The sequence below is a fragment of the Crinia signifera genome, chromosome 8 (assembly GCF_055691185.1).
Source record: "Crinia signifera chromosome 8, ASM5569118v1, whole genome shotgun sequence".
Taxonomy (NCBI): domain Eukaryota; kingdom Metazoa; phylum Chordata; class Amphibia; order Anura; family Myobatrachidae; genus Crinia; species Crinia signifera.
The window spans coordinates 101,627,121-101,645,582 of record NC_139224.1 but is presented as its reverse complement, the minus strand read 5'-3'; the positions used below and the strand labels follow the sequence as shown (position 1 = coordinate 101,645,582).

Here is an 18,462-nt window from a genome sequence, read left to right as displayed (position 1 = left end):
AGGCATTCCCACTGCCTCTTAAACGTTATTTAACCGTTTAGGACTCTGCTTTGAAAACGGGTTGAAATACCGTTTAACTTTAAACGGTATTTCAACTCTGGCGCTTTCCCACTGCAGCCTTAAACGGTATTTTGCCCTAAAAAATAATACCGTTTTAAGGCTGCAGTGGGAAAGGGGTATTAGATAGTGTTTTACCATTATAGTATTATTATTATTATTATTATTATTATTACTCTAGAAACACTGCAGCACAAAATCTGAGATGGTGGCAAGTAATTTACAGTACGTAGTAGCACATGTTCAACTGTAAACCAAAAGCCAGATGACTGCTTTATTTAATCATGTTGCCCAATAGCTTATTCTTTTAATTTGAGTACATTTAATGTAATTTGATATGGTTCTACATATTGGAAAAACTGCTGAAAGTGTGATTTGCAATAAGGTATTTCAGATCTTTATGTTAGACTGCAGTAATAACTGTAAATCTAATAATAATATACACTTTAGTAAATCCACCTTAGGCATCCATTAATCTAATTTATTATAGTATTAAACATCAGTTGAGGTTTCACCTCAGGGCAGCAGTGCACACCACATTTGGTGGGGGTGGGTGGGGGGGGGTGGCGGTTAATACATAACTCTAAGGGTATATTTAAAGTAGTTTTTAATATCTTTATGTGTCTGCCTGACCCCATGGCTCAGTCCCTTGTATTACAGCTCCTGCACCCAGAAAACAGCAGTCAGTGTTTCCATGAATCTACCCGCCACCAGCCTCCTAATAGCTAGTTGCGCTGGAGTCTGGGGGCGGTAGATACAGGAAGGAGATGACATCTGCCATGTCCCATGCATATTGTAATACAAGGCGCTGATTCCAAATACATGCAGACACCTCATAGATAACTAGTTTATTGTTACAACTACAGTTATGTATTAACCACCATCCCTCCCTCCGTCCGTCCCGTGCTACTCCAAGTGGGCAACCACCTTTGGGGAACATCATGTGGTGTGTACACAGCCACATAATATTTTAGATATGTTTGACACTATTCTATATGATAATTGCATGGTGAGTACAAGAGCAACAACTACTTGGATACAGTCCCTGTGAATATTGGGCATTCTTTCGTATGTTCTGGGATTAGTAAATAATAATAATTGTATTTATTTAGTGCACTTTCGCCAATAGAACTCATTTGGAACAAAGGTCATATTGTATGTTCATGCATATAGTGTGTACCCAGCTTTATACTAAATTGCCAGAGATGCCATATGCCTGTGTCCTTTAGACATCTCTCTAAAATGTAATGCTCCAACAATGATTTTGAGAAACCATTTTCATTTAAGATGTCAGAACAGTCTACTCACCATACACTTACATTATTTGTTGTCTTGGAATTATAACACCTGTACTAGGTTTTGTAGATTCTGAGGAACAGTTATGAGCTGATTGGCTGGTGCGTTATATCCTTCCATTTTGTCTCCACTTTATCTCCAGTTTTTCGCTTTGCCAGGCTTAATACATCAGCTACATCCTCTACTCAGCTGGCAATTACATGACTGATTTATTTATTAACAGCTTCTTATATATTGCAGCATATTCTGTTGCGCTTTACAAAAGGAGACAGTGATACAACAAACAGGGTATTTACAGACAGTCAAAAGGTAGGAGGGCCCTGCTCACAAGCTTACAATCTATAGGGAAATAGGCAGTAGCATAACTATAAAAACAGCACCCCCCCCCCCCATAAATTTTGGCAGCCCCCCCTCCCCCTGTAAAATGAAGCCCCCCCCCCAACCCTGCCTTACTCCACTGGTGCTGCTTGCCGTTGCTGCCTCCGATGTGTGGCCGGGACCGCAGATCTACTTGTCTGCGGTTCCGGCTCTCCTCCTGGCTGGATCCTGCAGGACTAATGAGAAAATAGCTCACTCAAAATGTCCGCCCCCAGCATCCTCAAAAAGTGTCTGCTGTTAAGGGGGCGGACATTTTGCGTGAGCTGTTCTTTCATTAGCCCTGCAGGAGCGAGCCAGGAGAGCCGGGACTGCAGACTAGTAGATCTGCGGGTCCCGACTCCCGGCCATACACCCGGTGGCAGCAGCGGTAAGCAGCACCAGCAGGCAGTGCAGAGCATCGATAGCCCCGCAGACCCCCAGCGCCCACACCTACTCAGTGCCTCCCCACGACCGCGAGACTATAGTTACGCCACTGGAAATAGGCATTGATACATAAGGATAGATACTGTATTCTTTATTGCATCGATTCCCCCTTGACTTTCCATCTTACCCAGGTGGAGCCAGATGTATAAAGAATAAGCAGGTGCACACATGTTCTTAACATATTATGACCATATCATTCTCTAAACCAGTGGTTCTAAAACTGTGGGTCGCCTCCCCAAAGTGGGTCACAACCAAAGTAGACCCCATGTTGCTGGCCATCAGGTTAATGACTGATTTCTCAACCAGTGATCCAAGATGTCTGGAATCAGTTGAATTGTATTGTATGTTACTTCAGACTTCTTGGATCACTGGTTTAGAGATCCAAGGAGTCATTAGGCAGCTTTGCCCCCACTACAGTGCTCTGTCTCTCCTGTTCAACCCAGTAGCAGCTACTGCCACCAAATGGCCACACTCCTGTATCCCTCATCTACATGTAGATATCCACAGGAGGCACATGGATGGCAGCAATGGCACTTTTCAGACGCTGTCCTTTGCGATACTAATTGCATATGTAAGTACGGATGTACAGCAAATGCTTAGAATAGCTCACCCAAAATGATGCAATATTTATGCTTATACATTTTTAGGGAGGAATTGAGGCTTATAGTGTAGGTCAGGGATGGATTAAAGGGGGGTCAGGAGGTCAGTACCTCTGGGCTTCATATATCTAGGTTGGCATGTATTTGAAAAAATATCTATATTCTTTTAGGTTTTGTGCATGGGAGTGGGGTAGCGCTGCAGCTTCACTTATCTGCCAATGTGATAATGATGAATTATGCTGAGCATCTGGAGCCAAGGCACACTGACTGCACAAGTGTGCAGTGCATTACTAGGAGTTGACTACGTCCCATGAGACTTTACACATGGTTCAGAGGCTGAGAGGCTTGTGCTGAGCTCTGATTGGTGGAGCTCATCATATGCTTCTCAGGCCCATGGAGGACAGCAGCAGCAGCCTCATCATAGGAGGGGTTTTAATCAAAGGCATCGCTGAGCCTGTGAGGTATCCTACAGAGTAAGTTACAGAGGGACAAACACAGGCTTTTCATGTGGTATATATAAATATGCAGTTACCCAATGACCTAGTTTATACTGCCTTTACTCTGTGTTTTGACAGTGAAATATCCTCCTGTGCAGTTTTCAGCCTGTTATGACAAGTGGGACCCGGCCCCTCAAAGGCTTAATCCAGCCTTGGCGTAGGTGCATACATGTCCACAGGGCACTAGCGGACACTATTTCTTCCTGAAAACAGTTTTTTGGGGGGGAGAATAATCCACAGATTTAATCATAAATGGGCCCTAAATGCTTTCAGTTTTGACATTGAAGATTTTAGTTCCTTTTCTTCTTTAATCACTCCAAAATATATACCAGCTATTTCCACCACGCTTATAGAAATCACACATGCAATTCCCATTGATTTTGCTTGCTAAGCTATGAAAGATGAAAAAAATAATTGTAACTAACTTAAAATAAGTAGCACTTGCTAGTTTTGCCTTTGGCATTTGACGCTTTAGAAAAGTCTTTTAAAGGCAGCTGTGTGTATCTAGCAGAGTGAAATCCTAATCAATAAACTTAATTCCTGACATAACAAGATAGAAGTAATGACTGAGAACGGGTTGGTTTGAAAATTTGTTTTGGTAATTAATTAGCACAGTGTTTTTGCACTTACGCTAAGCAGATGACTTGTCGTGAGCACAGATTGATTTTCCTACAAGAATGTATTACTAGATGCCCCTTAAAAAGCAACACATTCCTATATTTGAAATTTAGAGATGCAAATTGAGGCACTACAGGGTTACAATTGATATCTATGAGGATCAATAAATAAGGTAACAAGACTTCTTATTGTAGAAATGTATTCAACACGTACATATACAGCACATATGATCAATAGTATGACCTTGGTACAGATTATTATTTCTCCATACTTGATTAAGCATTTGTTCCAACTGTACACCATGGCATCTGTACCAGCATAGAACAAAATCAGGGTCAAGAGCCTGATAGCAGGTGAACTTCACCGTTGGTTGTGAATCACTTTACATCAAGATCCTTCTTCTATAATCCAAAGAGATGGAAGTCTCTTGGTGCCAGGTCAGGGCTGTAGGGAAGAAGGTCATTGTGAATGTCTGTCCTGACAGTATCAAAAGGCAAAGCCCCAAACCAAAACCTATTTCTATGACATGACGTCATCACTGTACACCACGACAAGTTGTTGATGAATTTCAGCTACTTATCTGCCCTTTTAGAGGCCTTGTTACCTTACTTATTGAACCACCCTCGTATTTTTATCCTATTAAGGGCGTGATGTACTAAAGGGAAAATGCGGTAAAACGGGGGTTTTACCGCATTTTCCTATGTACCAATACCTGTCCGCCCCATCTTCGCCTGGCAGGGTAGCCTATGGGCTTCTATCGCCGCCTGCCGTCCGCGCACCCCCCCGTGCTCCTCTGATCTCCCCCAGCAGGTGTCACAGCCGGGAGGACATCCGGCTGCAGGGGGGAGGAGGAGACGCAGGGGGACACTGGCAGCCGCCGGGATGTGACGGAGACCCCCGCAGACCACATCACAGGTATCGCAGGGGTCTCCGTCACCGCAACCCGATGCTAGCAGCATCGCGGTGGCTGTCAGTCGAAGGGCGGCGATGTATATTAATACATCCCGCCCTAAGTCTTTTATCACAAATTCTAGTGTCCATCAGGGTTTATAAATGTGTTGACTTTTATACACATGCTACAACATAATGAATTGTTCCAATAAGAAGTGCATACAAGAGGAATGTCACATGCAGGGTTAATAAATCATGTAGTTGATTATACAGGGATTGAATAGTTGCTGGTCCGAATTAGTTTTGCATATTTTCCACAGTGTACTGAAAGCCAGACAGTGTTATTATGACACACAACAGTCTCTACAGCCACATATTGTTGACTGGCAATGGCAGTCCAAGATTGATAGTGACTGTAGACCTGTAATAAGACAGATAACTGTCATTCAAAATCATTATCGTATACCTCTGAATACTCTGTCTCATGGACCTGCCATGCTTCTGGCATTGATTGTATAGCATATACTAGGGCAATTAATATCTTAAATCATTAACTTTCCTTTTCTGAACTAAAGTTTGACAACTGTTAGGAGTTCAGAGAAGTGTGAAGACTTAAGAGTGCATGCAGATAACAAAAGCACAGGGTGTTCTCAGAACTGGCGTGGGGTAAATTGCCACCATTAAATGTAAGCATATTTGCAGAAAGAAAAATATTCAAAATTGTACATTAGCCACATTTTACAACAAGGAAAATATTCTTTACAGTATACTAGCCACTAAGAAAGACTGTATTGCAGGCTGAACACCAGGTACCATTTCTCTATTTGTACACTAGGTAACACGTGGTGGCTCCAGAGGTCGGACTGCAGAACAGTGCAATATTCAAATAGGGAAGCAATACCAACTGCCACCCCAGACACTACCGAACTTCGCTGGCTGGGAATCACAGGCAGTTGGCAAGGCTCCCTTACTTGAACTTTGGACTGTGCACCACTGGAGCCGCCACTGCTAATGACCATGAGTCATACTTCCGCTGCATCCATCTTTTTAATGTCAATGAAGAACAGCGCTGGAGATCACTGATAATATAAATAGAACATACTATGTAGTTGGTAAAAGGTGCAACAATGATTTAATTATATTTATAAAACAACATCAATAGAATATAAGGTACTTGTTTCCTAGAACGGCGCCCAGATTTCCTATGTACGGCACCATAGGGAAATCGCATTGCATCGCACATCGCATGGCCCATGCGATGCGATTTCCCTACGCAGAATAGCCCGCTAAGCAAATTGCTCATCTAATGAGGCTCAATAGCACATTGGCAAGTTGGTCCAACCAAGGCTTTGCATTAAGGTGCAAATAATGTCTGGTGTAATGCCCAGCAGGAAATAAAGTACAAAAAGATCAGTGCAGTTATTATCCGGTAAATTGCCAAGCAGGAGGTGATGTTTACCAGTTCAGCAATGTGACTCCATGGAGCTTCTTGACAGGTAGATGATGTATGCAGGTAGTAAATGGATATGGTACTGTGGACTTGTGCTGGTCCAGATCATGCACCTTGGTGCCAAACAATGATACCACTTGATATGCCTTAATGCAGAATGGTGGTGTACCTCAACAAGTTTCAACGTGGTAGGTCCCATGTCTTCCATAGGAGCACTTGCAAATCTGCTCCTGAGAAAGATGTGGGACCTTCATCGCAGCTTTGACAGCACCATTGTGACCCATCTTTTTAATACTTCTCTGGAGTCCCTCGATGATGGCAGCAGCAGCAGCATTCGGAAATATCCAGGAAATGGATGCTGTGCCATTGTTCGGGGAATCTGCGCATGCATATTAGTGTCTTAGCCCTTTAGTGCTTAGACTAGATAGCACACTGTGCTATTACTGACTGAGAGCAGGGGGCCCAGACTGAGAACACTGCACACAGGCCTCCACCACTCTTAACCACAACCCCCACTGTGCCAACTCAGCTTGTCCTCCTGGAGTGGGTATGAATGGAGCCTATCTTAGACACTAATCACCAGGAAAGAGGTCTGTATTGCTTGTACACCAGGTTAGGATTTCTAATTGATTGTACTAGTCACTATGAAAGGAGTCTTTCTTATACAGTAGCTACCAGAAAGCAGTTTATATGGAATGCTAGAACTTATCTTCGTACTGGAATTGTATCCTCCTAGAAAGAAGTGGAGTGTCACAGGAGGCATTTATGTCAGGGATTTTTACTTCTGTTTTTAAATTCCTCACTGGATATCTCAGTCAGTATGACATGGCTCTGTGATTCTGTGCTACTGTATAATATTACATGACCTAGTTTGCGGGTTTCTTTGACCAATGTAGCCTTTGAGTTGAGACATTTTTTTCTATATTTTGGTAACAAGTTAAGAAATCTTGATTGTGAAAGATTGATTTTCATTTAAGATAAACTGTATATTATTTTCATTCATTGACGTCTACTCTGCCTATTTGGTAATCTGGCACTGTTAAGTAGCAATTTTCCTTGCCAGAGGGAGATCTGGTAAATTTGGGTGATTTATGAAAGCTTACAGAGATCTAAAGGGGGATATTTACAGTAGCTTGGAAAGAGATAAAATGGAATGTGTTAAAGAACCAACCAATCAGTTACTCACTGTTCAAACTCTACTTTTTTAAACGCAACATGTAAAATGACAGTAGGAGTTGATAGGTTGGTACTTTATCTTTCTCCAAGGTTTGATACATCTCCTGCATAGTACCAAACAATCAGTTTCTAAGTTACACTTTACAGACTGTGGTCCAGATGCACTAAGCTTCAAAAGTGATTAAATGGAGAGGGATAAACAGCCAATCAGCTCCTACCTGCTATGTCACAGACTGTGTTGGAAAATGTCATGTAGAAGCTGATTGGTTGATTGTTTATCACTCTCCATTTTATCACTTTTGGAAGCTTAGTGCATCTGGCCCATTATTTAAAAAATGACAATTAGGCGCTAATTGGTTGGTACTTTAACTCTATCCACGTTATCTCTCCCCAAGCTTTGCTAATTCTCCGCTGGATCTGCTGGAAAAACGTTGGCACCCAGCTGATTGAATGGATTTTGTAAAATTATTATTGCTGTCCAGTAGAATGAAACATAAGCCCTGCACCAGAAGTGGACATGTCCTTTTATATTATTAGCCAACAGGACCTGGCTTATATCAGCATCATTAATATTTCAGACATTAGCCACAGCACATACATAATAATATACACTTGAGTAACTGTGAACAATTAATTACAGTACAATTCACTTACAAAGAGATGATACGGTGTGAATATTCTGCACATAATGCTAATAAGTGAAACGTGCAGACAAGAAAGACTCATTTGTCTTTATCTGCAGTAAATATCATTATGTTTCTATGTTTCCAGAGACAATGTAATGATTCCTGGATATAAAAAGGCAATTGTTATTTGTATTCCCCAAACTCCTCCTGATTGTGGTTGCTGCTTCTGCCAAATTCATTGTTCCCTTTGCTCTGTCACATCTATCATATTGTTCATCTGCTTACGTGTGTGTCATGTGACCTTACAGTAAAGCTTTTTATTGGTCTAAACACTATGACCTCCCCCATTTGTATCGTACTTTATTTTACACAAATTCGGTGTCACTGGTTTCCCTGTTGTTAAAAAAAATCTGGATTTAAAATTTATTGTTATTGCTGGTCTTATCTGGTATAATGAATTTATTTTGTTTATACAGACAATCAAGTGGGAGATGGTTAATATATAATTTTATATGAAACATCGCATGCTGTCATCTAATTAAGTTCATGTTTACATTAAAAAGTTATTTTAGTAAAAGAATTATTGCCAGATTGGCACTTTCTAAAGGCGTAAACACTTTGATCTAGAACGGTCACACAAGAGATTAACATTTCTATGGCACTTTTCTTGACTCCCTTGATAATTGCATGTGTTACAGGAGATCTGTTTACTGTATCCTGCTTCTTTTGCTTTAAACGAACCCTTGAAGATCCAGGAATACCAGCTCATCCCATTAATTGCTAACACTTAGAGGGGCCTATTTTTAAACCTGTTTCCCTGAACATTTCTTGCATGATTATGACTAATTTAATTAACATGCCTATCTAAGAAAACCCTGTTGTAGGAGATATCAAAATATATCCTGAATTAGGCAAACTAACACCTACAGAATTTTTGTCACTTTTTTAAACTTTGAAATTCTTAGCTTTTCAGAACGGGTATGCGTCATTGGGTCAACCAACCCAAGGTCAACATGCATTGGCTCAACCACTGAAGGTTGACATGCTTAAAGTCAACTTGGATGGAAGGTCAACCCAAGCATTAGGTCAACAATGGCTCGGTGGACAGTCGAAAGGTTGACATGTTTTTTTTAATTGTTTGTCCCAAATACACTGTATTGGTGCACCGCGTCCCCTTGCGTGGCTTGCTGCACTCGCCATGTTTCGGGCACGGTGCCTGTCTGCACTCTATTCTCCCTCCATGCCCTAGTGGATGGTATGGCATGAAATACTGCCTGACGGCACGTGTCGGCTCAAAAAAAACATGTCGACCTATTGACTGTCTACCTAGCCATTGTGCACCTAATGCTTGTGTCGACCTTTCATCCATGTTGACCTTATTAATGTTGACCTATTTTAGGTGTCACCCTAAGACATGTCGACCTTCAGTGGTTGACCCAATGCCTGTTGACCTTAGGTGTGTCGACCTAATGACCCTATATCTTCAGAACTTGGTCCTGATAGCACACTTTAGCCTATAACCTACAGTTGGGCTGGAGAGGGATCTTTGGATCCCTCCCAGGCTGCTTGGATTGGGAGTATGTGTAGCCCCATGGCTGCACATGAGCACTGGAAACACTACCACTGCAGTAACGTTCAATGGCTGAATGTTACCTTTTTATATTAGGCACTGAGCTTGTATAATTTAGTTGTGTCAGTAAATCCTGTACTGACATATTGTGTGTCTTGTAGCCTGATGAATTCTGCAGAGCAGTGAATCATCTTCTGTACTTTACTTGCATTCCTCCCGACATTACCCATTCCAGGAGTGACTAAATGTTCTGTTCCAGGATGCAGAGATGGGGCTGCAGCACAGTATAAAATTAAAACACTGCCAAACATTACCACTCACTGGCAATTGGTGTGTCTCCACTATTTGAATTGTGCAACTGCCACTGGCAAGGAAATCCAGAAGCAGAGCGTTTTGTACCTAATGGAATGGGTCATGTTGGGAGGTGTGTATTTGGCAGCTCATTCTGGGGATGTCTCCACTCTCTGCACAATTCTACAGCCAGTAAGGCAACTTTGTCATGATTTTGACAATTTGGGAAGGCAACATATAAAATAGGACCAATCACCTCTTTATGGTATAATAGACTCTTCTGACTTACTGTATATGTTGCAGTCCTTGTGTTAAAGAATGATAGTGTAGTAAAACTCTAGAATTATCAGTAGGTGTGTATTAGTACAGCAGCAGTATCATGTACACCTTATTTCCATCACATTATGGTGACTGAGTTCCTGTCAAAGTAGTATTACTGCTGGGGAAGGGTTATTTTTGGAACTTGGATAGTACCACCTGTCTCTTAGTGGTACCTATGGTAACTCAGCTTGACTTCGCCTGATGTTCTGTATGAAAAAGTTCAGTCAGCAGTAGCACTAGTTATTTTAATTGATCCCCTCCCATGCTGACATCTACCACCCTATCCCCTCACACAGTCCTTATCAAGCATGCCTTCTCTCTTTCTCTCTCTCTCTCTTTCTCCCCCCACCTCCTTCCTCACAAGATTGCTATTGCTACGGGCACTCCAGCCGCTGCACTTACATCGAGGTTGTTAACACGGCGGTCTGCGTGGGCTGCAGACACAACACGCGTGGTCAGCAGTGTGAGAAGTGCAAGAGAGGTTTCCACAGAAATGGGTCTGCCAAACTGGATGATGTAAATGTATGCATAGGTTAGTTTCCAAATGCTCCTCGCACACACCAGAAAACACTTTTGCATGACTGGAATGGAAAAAGGGGACACAGTGTCTTTTGTCTTTTACCTCTTGTAATATTTTTTTGCATACTTTTTTGCTAGTGGTTTTGTTACTGTGGCGACAAACACAAGTGTTAGTAGTGCTGCTTATTACTAATGTAACTACAACTGCAAAATGAATGAATTCTAATAGCAGCTTAAAATTAAAACTGATGAAAGGCAGGAACCCTTCATTGACCTGCTGTACAGTATAGCCACGTAGAACAGTAATATTTACATTCTGTAGAACAGGGATGGGGAACCTTGGCCCTCCAGCTGTTGCTAAACTACACATCCCAGTATGCACTGCGACAGTTTTGCTATTTGACTATGCCAAAACTGTGGCAAAGCATTCTGGGATGTGTAGTTTAGCAACAGCTGGAGGGCTGAAGGTTCCCTATCTCTGCTGTAGAGTCTATTTTATTCTATACATTATAACTGTAACATTAACTGTATACAATTTTGCTTCAAGCAATTACATTGCATTTTTATAATGTAATTTAAAAAGTAATCACTAATTAATATTTATATATCATTCTTACCTATCTTTTTATGTACCCTTCTGGAGACTTCTCATAGGATAGATGCATTTCCTGTAAGGCCATGCCCATAAGGCCACCTACTTCTTTTATGTCAAAAGGTCCTGATCTCCACTTCCCAAAAGTTGGGAGGTATCCAAATGCACATGAGCAAAAGTGGAACAGAACATTTATGGGCCCTTAGAAAAATTTGTTTACGGGCTCCACCGTACATGCCCACCTTTCCATTTTTTTTATTTTGAAGGTAGGCCTGGATCTTTTGATGGGATGCAGGGCTGCCTGATGTATGACTCTGCATTACTCCCTCCAGTCCCTACCTCCAGGCACACCCTGAAGTTGATTCACCTACCAGTATGTTTTGGAAAGTTTGAACTCCATAGAGATAGTATACTGGTTCTGATCAACCACATGGATCTATTGCTTTGAGGAAGTACTAGTAGTACGTAGTAGTAGTAGTAGTAGTAGTAGTAGTAGTAGTAGAAGTAGATACTACCACTCTGCCAGAATACCACCCTGTACACATCCACACATCTGAGTCATCTGGAAAAATATATAGATAAAAAAAAAAAAAAAAATGACAAAAATATCATATTTTACTAAGCATCATTCAAGTAAAAGGTCATCCCTAACCTAAGCAAGTTACTATGAAAGTCAAGCCAACATTTATGCATTCGCTAGAACCCAGGGACCTCGCGGAACAGTGTTTATGCCTTACTGATGTCACTAGCTTCTAGTAGACAGATGACCTACAATCCATAGCTTCACTCAGTGCCTCAATATTGCTTATATACAGATGTGTCCTCATACATAATTGCTGAGAGTTGAGCCAAACAGCTCTAGACGTGCCGGATCCCAGGAGACTTTGCTAAAATTGAGCGTCTTTTTTGCCTAAAATGCACGATGTGACTAGGATCCACTATGAGACTGCACTGATTAATTTCATATGTGACACTTGTACAGTATATGGGGGGATGTTCTAACATCCGCACCCCAGCTCCGCCCCCTATCGCCCCCCATCGCATTCATAATTATAGCATATGCACTAACATATGCGATAATTATTGCAAAGGACAGCTCTTGCGTTAAGAGCTGTCCTTTGTGGTGAGTCAGCGGGTCCCATCAGAACCCGGTGGCTCCCCCCTCCCTTACCCGGCTGCTGCTGCAGGGGGGGCTGGCTCTCCTCCTCCCTGCACCCGGAAGAGGATCAGCGCAGCGCAGGGAAGAGGAGGAGGTCACAGGTCCGGGCAGCACAGCTCTGTGCTGCCCGGACACAGGTGAGTCGCGTTAGAAGCCCATAGGCTTCTATGGGGCATCGCCAGATTTTTCTGGCGATGCACTCCTCCGCGGTAACCCAGCGGGGGATGCTTAATGCATCCCAAAATGCGGTAAAAACCCAGATAACGGGGTTTTTACCGCATTTTTAGCTTAGAGAATCTCCCCCTATGGGTGTGGGCCTGAGTCTCTGAATCTGTATAGGAAGTACTACACTGTAGCAGCCACAGACTTTTTCCAATACAAGTTCAGTTGTGCTTTGTAGACTAATATTTAATTTTCAGATATCAAATTAAAAAGCGCCCTCCTATGGTGCATCATTACATTGTGAGTTGTGATTAAGACCCATTTTCTGCAATCCGATGCCTAATGCAAGCAGAGTTGCACTGAACCTGGCAGCTCACTCGCACCAGACATGGCACTGTGTGTCTGTATGAGGACACACATGTAGAGGCCACAATATCCCTTTCATTCAGATCACATGAATTACAGAAGTTCTGTTGGTGAATAAGGTGGTTATTTAAGGTGCATACACACTGGCGCAGAGATGATGGGGAAAATCACTGGGCTGAAAATCACTCACTACATATACCAGTGTTTTTCAACCCCTGTGCCGTGGCACACTAGTGTGCCTTGAGCTGTTCTTAAGTGTGCCCCCAGATCTAGAGATGTCCAAACCTGTTTACAGCCACCACCAGTTCATCTGTTATTTAGTGGACTCTTCTTTTCATGTAAAGGCCCAATGTATCTTTATTTTTGTTACCTGTGGGGACCTGTGTGATTGGTTTCTAAATGGGGGCCAATAGTTTTTTTTTCCCCTGTGGGGGCCAATGTGTCTTGCCCTGTGGGGATCTCATAGTGTGCCTTGGCAAATTTTAAAAACCTATTTAGTGTGCCGCAAGGTAAAAAGGTTGAAAACCACTGACATATACACTGAGAGATTTTCAACAGTCTAAGTTATTTTCCCTTGGGTGGACATCTTTCCATAGCAGATGCCCAGATAACAGCAGAAGAAGGCGGGTGGCAGGCGATGATAAGGGCGCATTAGCACTCATCGCCATGCCGTACACACCGGGCGGCTTTTGAGCAGAAAGCAGCTCAAATGGTAAAACTGGGCTGCTTTCAGCTCAAAGTTGCCCAGTGTGTATGAGCCTTTACACCTAAACACAGCAGGGCGATTTAGCAGAGCCTGGCTATAAGATAGCTGCCCCTCCAATGTAAAAATCTGCCCTGTGCCAGGCTGTGAATGCCTTGTGAAAACCATGCCGATTGGTGTTTGGCGGCGAATCCATTTGCAACTCACTCACCATGAAATGATTTTCCCAGTCTGTGCAGAATTCAGAATCTACTTTGCCTGTGTGATAGAAACAGGTTGATCGAGGAGCTCCCCAGCTCCCTGTAAACAGTCCAGACCCCAATGTATTCTATTTTAATTCCTTACAATGATCAGAACTGCCCTTGGAAATTCTGGCCATCATTGGGAGTGAAGCAAAAAAGAGCTCAGAACTGTGCATGTTGCAATTCATGTGGGGCAACATTGGCATAAAAATAGGGAGGCACTGAGTAAATGTGGGCCCGAGGGTCTGCGGGGCTATTGATGCGCTGCACTGCTACCATAATCAGCCTGCCTTACCTCACTGCTTGCTGCTGGGACCCACAGATCTACTTGTCTGCGGCCCAGTCGCTCTTTTTGGCTCCTGCTAATGAAAAATAGCCCACACAAAATTGCATCCCTTTACAGCAGACACTTTTTTGAGGATGCTAGAGGAGGCGCCCTGTTAGGGGCAGCCATTTTGTGATGGTCATTTTCATTTGCTGGAGCCAGCCTGGAGGAGCACCGGGACCGCAGACAAGCAGATTTGCGGTTTCCGGCCCCAGACCCAGCGGCGGGGTGAGGCAGGGTTGGGGGTGGGGAGTGGGATTTATGGCGGGGGGGGCACATTTTAGAGTTACACCACTGTGGGGCAGAAGTACAATGTGCAGAGAGATTAGATATGGAAGGGGTGAGTCCAAGCTGAAATCTAAATTGCACTTTATACATAAAACTGTCCAGCATTTGTGGGCTTAATGCAAGAAGCAGCAAGTACTTACCCTGCATACAAAAATAGTAAAGGTACAGAATTTGCATCTTGTGTTGCTGCATGGTTTGGCCAAGTGCACAGTTACTGGCTTTACTCACACCTCAGAATCGACCCTATACTTCATACTTGCCTCCACAGTCATAACCCTGAGAATTCCAGGGACCAGCAGCCATCACAAAGGGTAACTCTTATCAGGAGAGCTGCCCTTTGCCATACTATTTGCATATGTTAGTACATATGAGATTAGTATTGGAGCAAGTGGTGGTGGGTTGATACATTTCACCATCAGTCTTTGCAATAATATTAAAGAATACTGTTAATTAAAGAAAATTACACTTATCTTTAACAACAATCCGAGATTGTAATGTATGATAAATAAGTGTCACAAACTACTACAAATACATCTGACAATGAGAATTAAGCATTTTTGCATGATTTCCATAATTCGGTGAGGACTTTCTGAAAGGGTGTCACCTTACGTATAGAGAATGGTTGTCTCTACATGAACTGGCCCCATTTTCCATCATGCTGCTATACCAAGCATTCGGAGAGATGGAGACCTTTAAACCATAACCCTCTACCACAGGGAAAGTGACTAAAAAATCTGTGATTTTCTCACCAAAATGGGGCTAGTTGGGCCTGATTTACATATCACTGCAATTTACCAAAGATTATTCCCTCCATTCTCTACGTAACACAGGATGCATTGCAGCTATTTCCTTTGTGGTCTGGAGCAATCTACCTATATTTAAAAGCTTAGCATTCAAAGTTTAACCACATTAGCTAACACCATTTTAAGATGACATTAAGGGGCTTATTCAGATCTGAACGCTACTGTGAGAATTTGCAAGACAATCGATTATCAAACAACTGTGCATGTGTGTGTGCCACACCGCACATGCCAACAGCATGCAGCACTGTTTTATGCGCAACCTGACCTCAGTTTGATTAACAGCCATTTGTGGTGTCAGGAAAAATGCAGTCGTGCTCAGGGAGTCCGCTCCGGCCCCGATCAGCCTGTCCGTGTAACGCAGTTGTGGAGAGGTCAGAGTTCCGCACACTTGTACAGACTGGAAAAATCATCTGATGGTGTGTGAGTTGCAAATGGATTGCAGCTGGATGACAATCGATGATATTTTCACAGATTTGCATGGGGGGAGGTTCACTCTAGCAGGGCAGCAACTATGTTATTGCAGGACACTGCAATTTTGCACAGCAGAAATCAGGACTGAATACTCTCCCTATGCAGGCATTATCACTGGGGGGGGGGGGGGGTTCTGATCTCTGTCAAGCAGCAGCCATGCTCCTCCCTGACTTAGGAGCTTGTGTGCACCATACACATTTAACCCATTATTGATATGCCTATGATATATACACATGCTTTCTGCTGTCATTTACAATGTATAATTATTTATCATTGGTGGCAAGGTTTACAGCTGCTATTGGGCCCTGGCTGTTTCAAGAACTTGCTACTACCCCTGCACCCAGACACAGCTCAGCTGTTGATAACATAAACCCTCTTCACGCTACCTTCACGCTAATCCAAGGCTGCAGCTGCATGGAGGTGGTGTAACATGTAACAGGGGCTCATGTAACAGGGGATCTACCTGACATAACGTGTAACAGGGGCTCTACCTGGTATAATGTGAATAACGGATCTCTGCCTAGTGTATTATGTATAAGAGGCTCTTCCTAGCTTATAATGTATATGGGAGCTCTGTCTGGCATAATGTGTAATGGGGGCCCTACTTGGCATAATGTGTGGTACGGGGAATCTACCTGACCTAATGCATTACTCTCTCTCTGCTCCCCTAAGAGGCATTGTTGGGACAATGGTAGGGGGGGGGCTTTCAAAAATTTCCAAAGGTCTAGTTGTGCCCCTGGTGGGGACCCTAAAAAATATCATTACTTGATGCTACATATTTTGGAAATAAAAAGTGATGTTGCTATTTATTAAAAAAAACCTTGGCAGAACTACAGTTAGAAGTCTGTCCACCAACTGCCACTAATGATAAATAATTCTACACAGCAAATAACAGAAAGCATACATCCTCACTGTGGTCTTATGATGCACATGTTAAGGTGCCCATACACGTTACAGTTATTGTATCCAATATTGGATACAATATCGCATCTCATCGCATCTCGGTTTTGCGATAAGATGAGATGAGATCTAGTACAAAAAGTATGTGCTGCACATACTTTTTGTACTAGATCTCATCTCATCTTATTGCAAAACCGAGATGCGATGAGATGCAATATTGTATCAAATATTGGATACAATAATTGTAACGTGTATGGGCACCTTAAGACTTAAATAACAGTCTGTCTGTTTGTAAATGCATTAGTTGTGTACTGACAGTTGTGTTATCATTAGATAACTGTGCTGTAGTATAACATCTCGCTGACATGACAGTTGGGGTTGTACATTTTATTGTATGCTGTATGTAGCTAAACTCCGTTTTCCGTTATCTGTTCTCTGTGTTTTTTAAAGAATGTATTTTGTTCCTCTTGAAGACATTTCTCCTGGGGTTCTCACCTCCACCAAAAATGACAGACATTTTGCAGCTACTAATTTCTCTCCATAGACCTAATTAATGCTTCTCATCCTAATGATCATTACCAGACTGCCCACCTCTACTGTAACTTAACTCAAAGACATGAGTGTCTGTCCAATCAGACAAAAAGCAAGAGTGAGAGGAAGATGAATAAAAAACCTTTATCACACCTTTGAGAAAAGCGAAGGAGCTGGGAATGGGCGAGACTCTTCTTCTTAATTAGGATGAACAGTTTCCGCTGTGAGAGAAAAATAGGTGCCTGATATTCAGAATTACTGCAGCTAGAGATGAGACTTTTATGATGCAAGTTTAACTATTTATGATGATTTAAAGGGACCATTGGTGTAAATGTCTATTTTTATATGAGGGTGGTTCAAGAAAAATAAGACATTGTCTTTTTTTTCTATTTCGTTCTAATTTCCCAACAAGCAAGAGTAGGTAGAGCATAACTTCCAAAATAGACTGTGCCTCATATTAGTCACATGTCCCAAGATCAGTGGCGGGGATGAGGTGTGTAATGTGAACAGGTTTCTGCATCTGAAGAGCTCACCAGCAGATGAATATCATTGCCAACTTGTCACGGTGGTGATAACATCTATTACAGAGACAGGTTTGGGACACTGCCTTTGATAATGAGAGGACAGGCTTTCACGATGACCAGCAATCAGGCCGGCCAAGCATCTGCACCACAGCCAGTACACAATACCCAAACCTGTGACATGACGTTATAACCATACACCTTGACAAGTTGGCGTATTTCAGCTGCTGATGTGCCCTTAAAATGGAAAAATCTGATCACAATAACCACTTTAACGTTTGACTGTGTTTCTACCTTTCGTGGCATCTTACAACTGATGTTGGGAACTGATTTGAAATGCAATCTATGAGGAGGCAGTGATCTTCCGGCTCTGTCATGGCAGGAAATTATAATGTAATCGAGATATTAATATATAATATAATGTAATTCCAGTAAAATCAAAACATATTGGGCTTGGTTCAGAGCCACACGCAATGCCGATGTTAATGTAGTTTGGCGATTTATTTTTTTCAACTGTGAATTTGAGAAAATTCCTAAACAAAATCTTATAATGAATACGATGTATGAATAACACAACGTGTATGCACAAAGGCACTGTTGCAATCAGAAATGTTGTGGAAAAGTGATGGATGTCCTTACACAATGACTGGAAATGCAAAAAGTGTCTGTACAGTGGGTGTGTTATGG

At 42.4% G+C, this 18,462-nt stretch overlaps 1 protein-coding gene across 10 annotated transcripts in view; it reads left to right on the top strand.

Annotated features, from left to right (window-relative positions):
- NTNG1 (netrin G1) overlaps positions 1–18,462 on the top strand; it is a 278,549-nt gene that overhangs the window by 220,476 nt on the left and 39,611 nt on the right. For 5 of the 10 annotated variants that reach the window (XM_083156901.1, XM_083156904.1, XM_083156905.1 and 2 more), the window contains one exon: positions 10,558–10,725. The exons of the other annotated variants lie outside the window; for them this stretch is intronic. In XM_083156901.1, the coding sequence (XP_083013027.1) occupies positions 10,558–10,725 (168 nt within the window). The remainder of the gene's footprint in view (positions 1–10,557; positions 10,726–18,462) is intronic. 10 annotated transcript variants of the gene reach the window in all.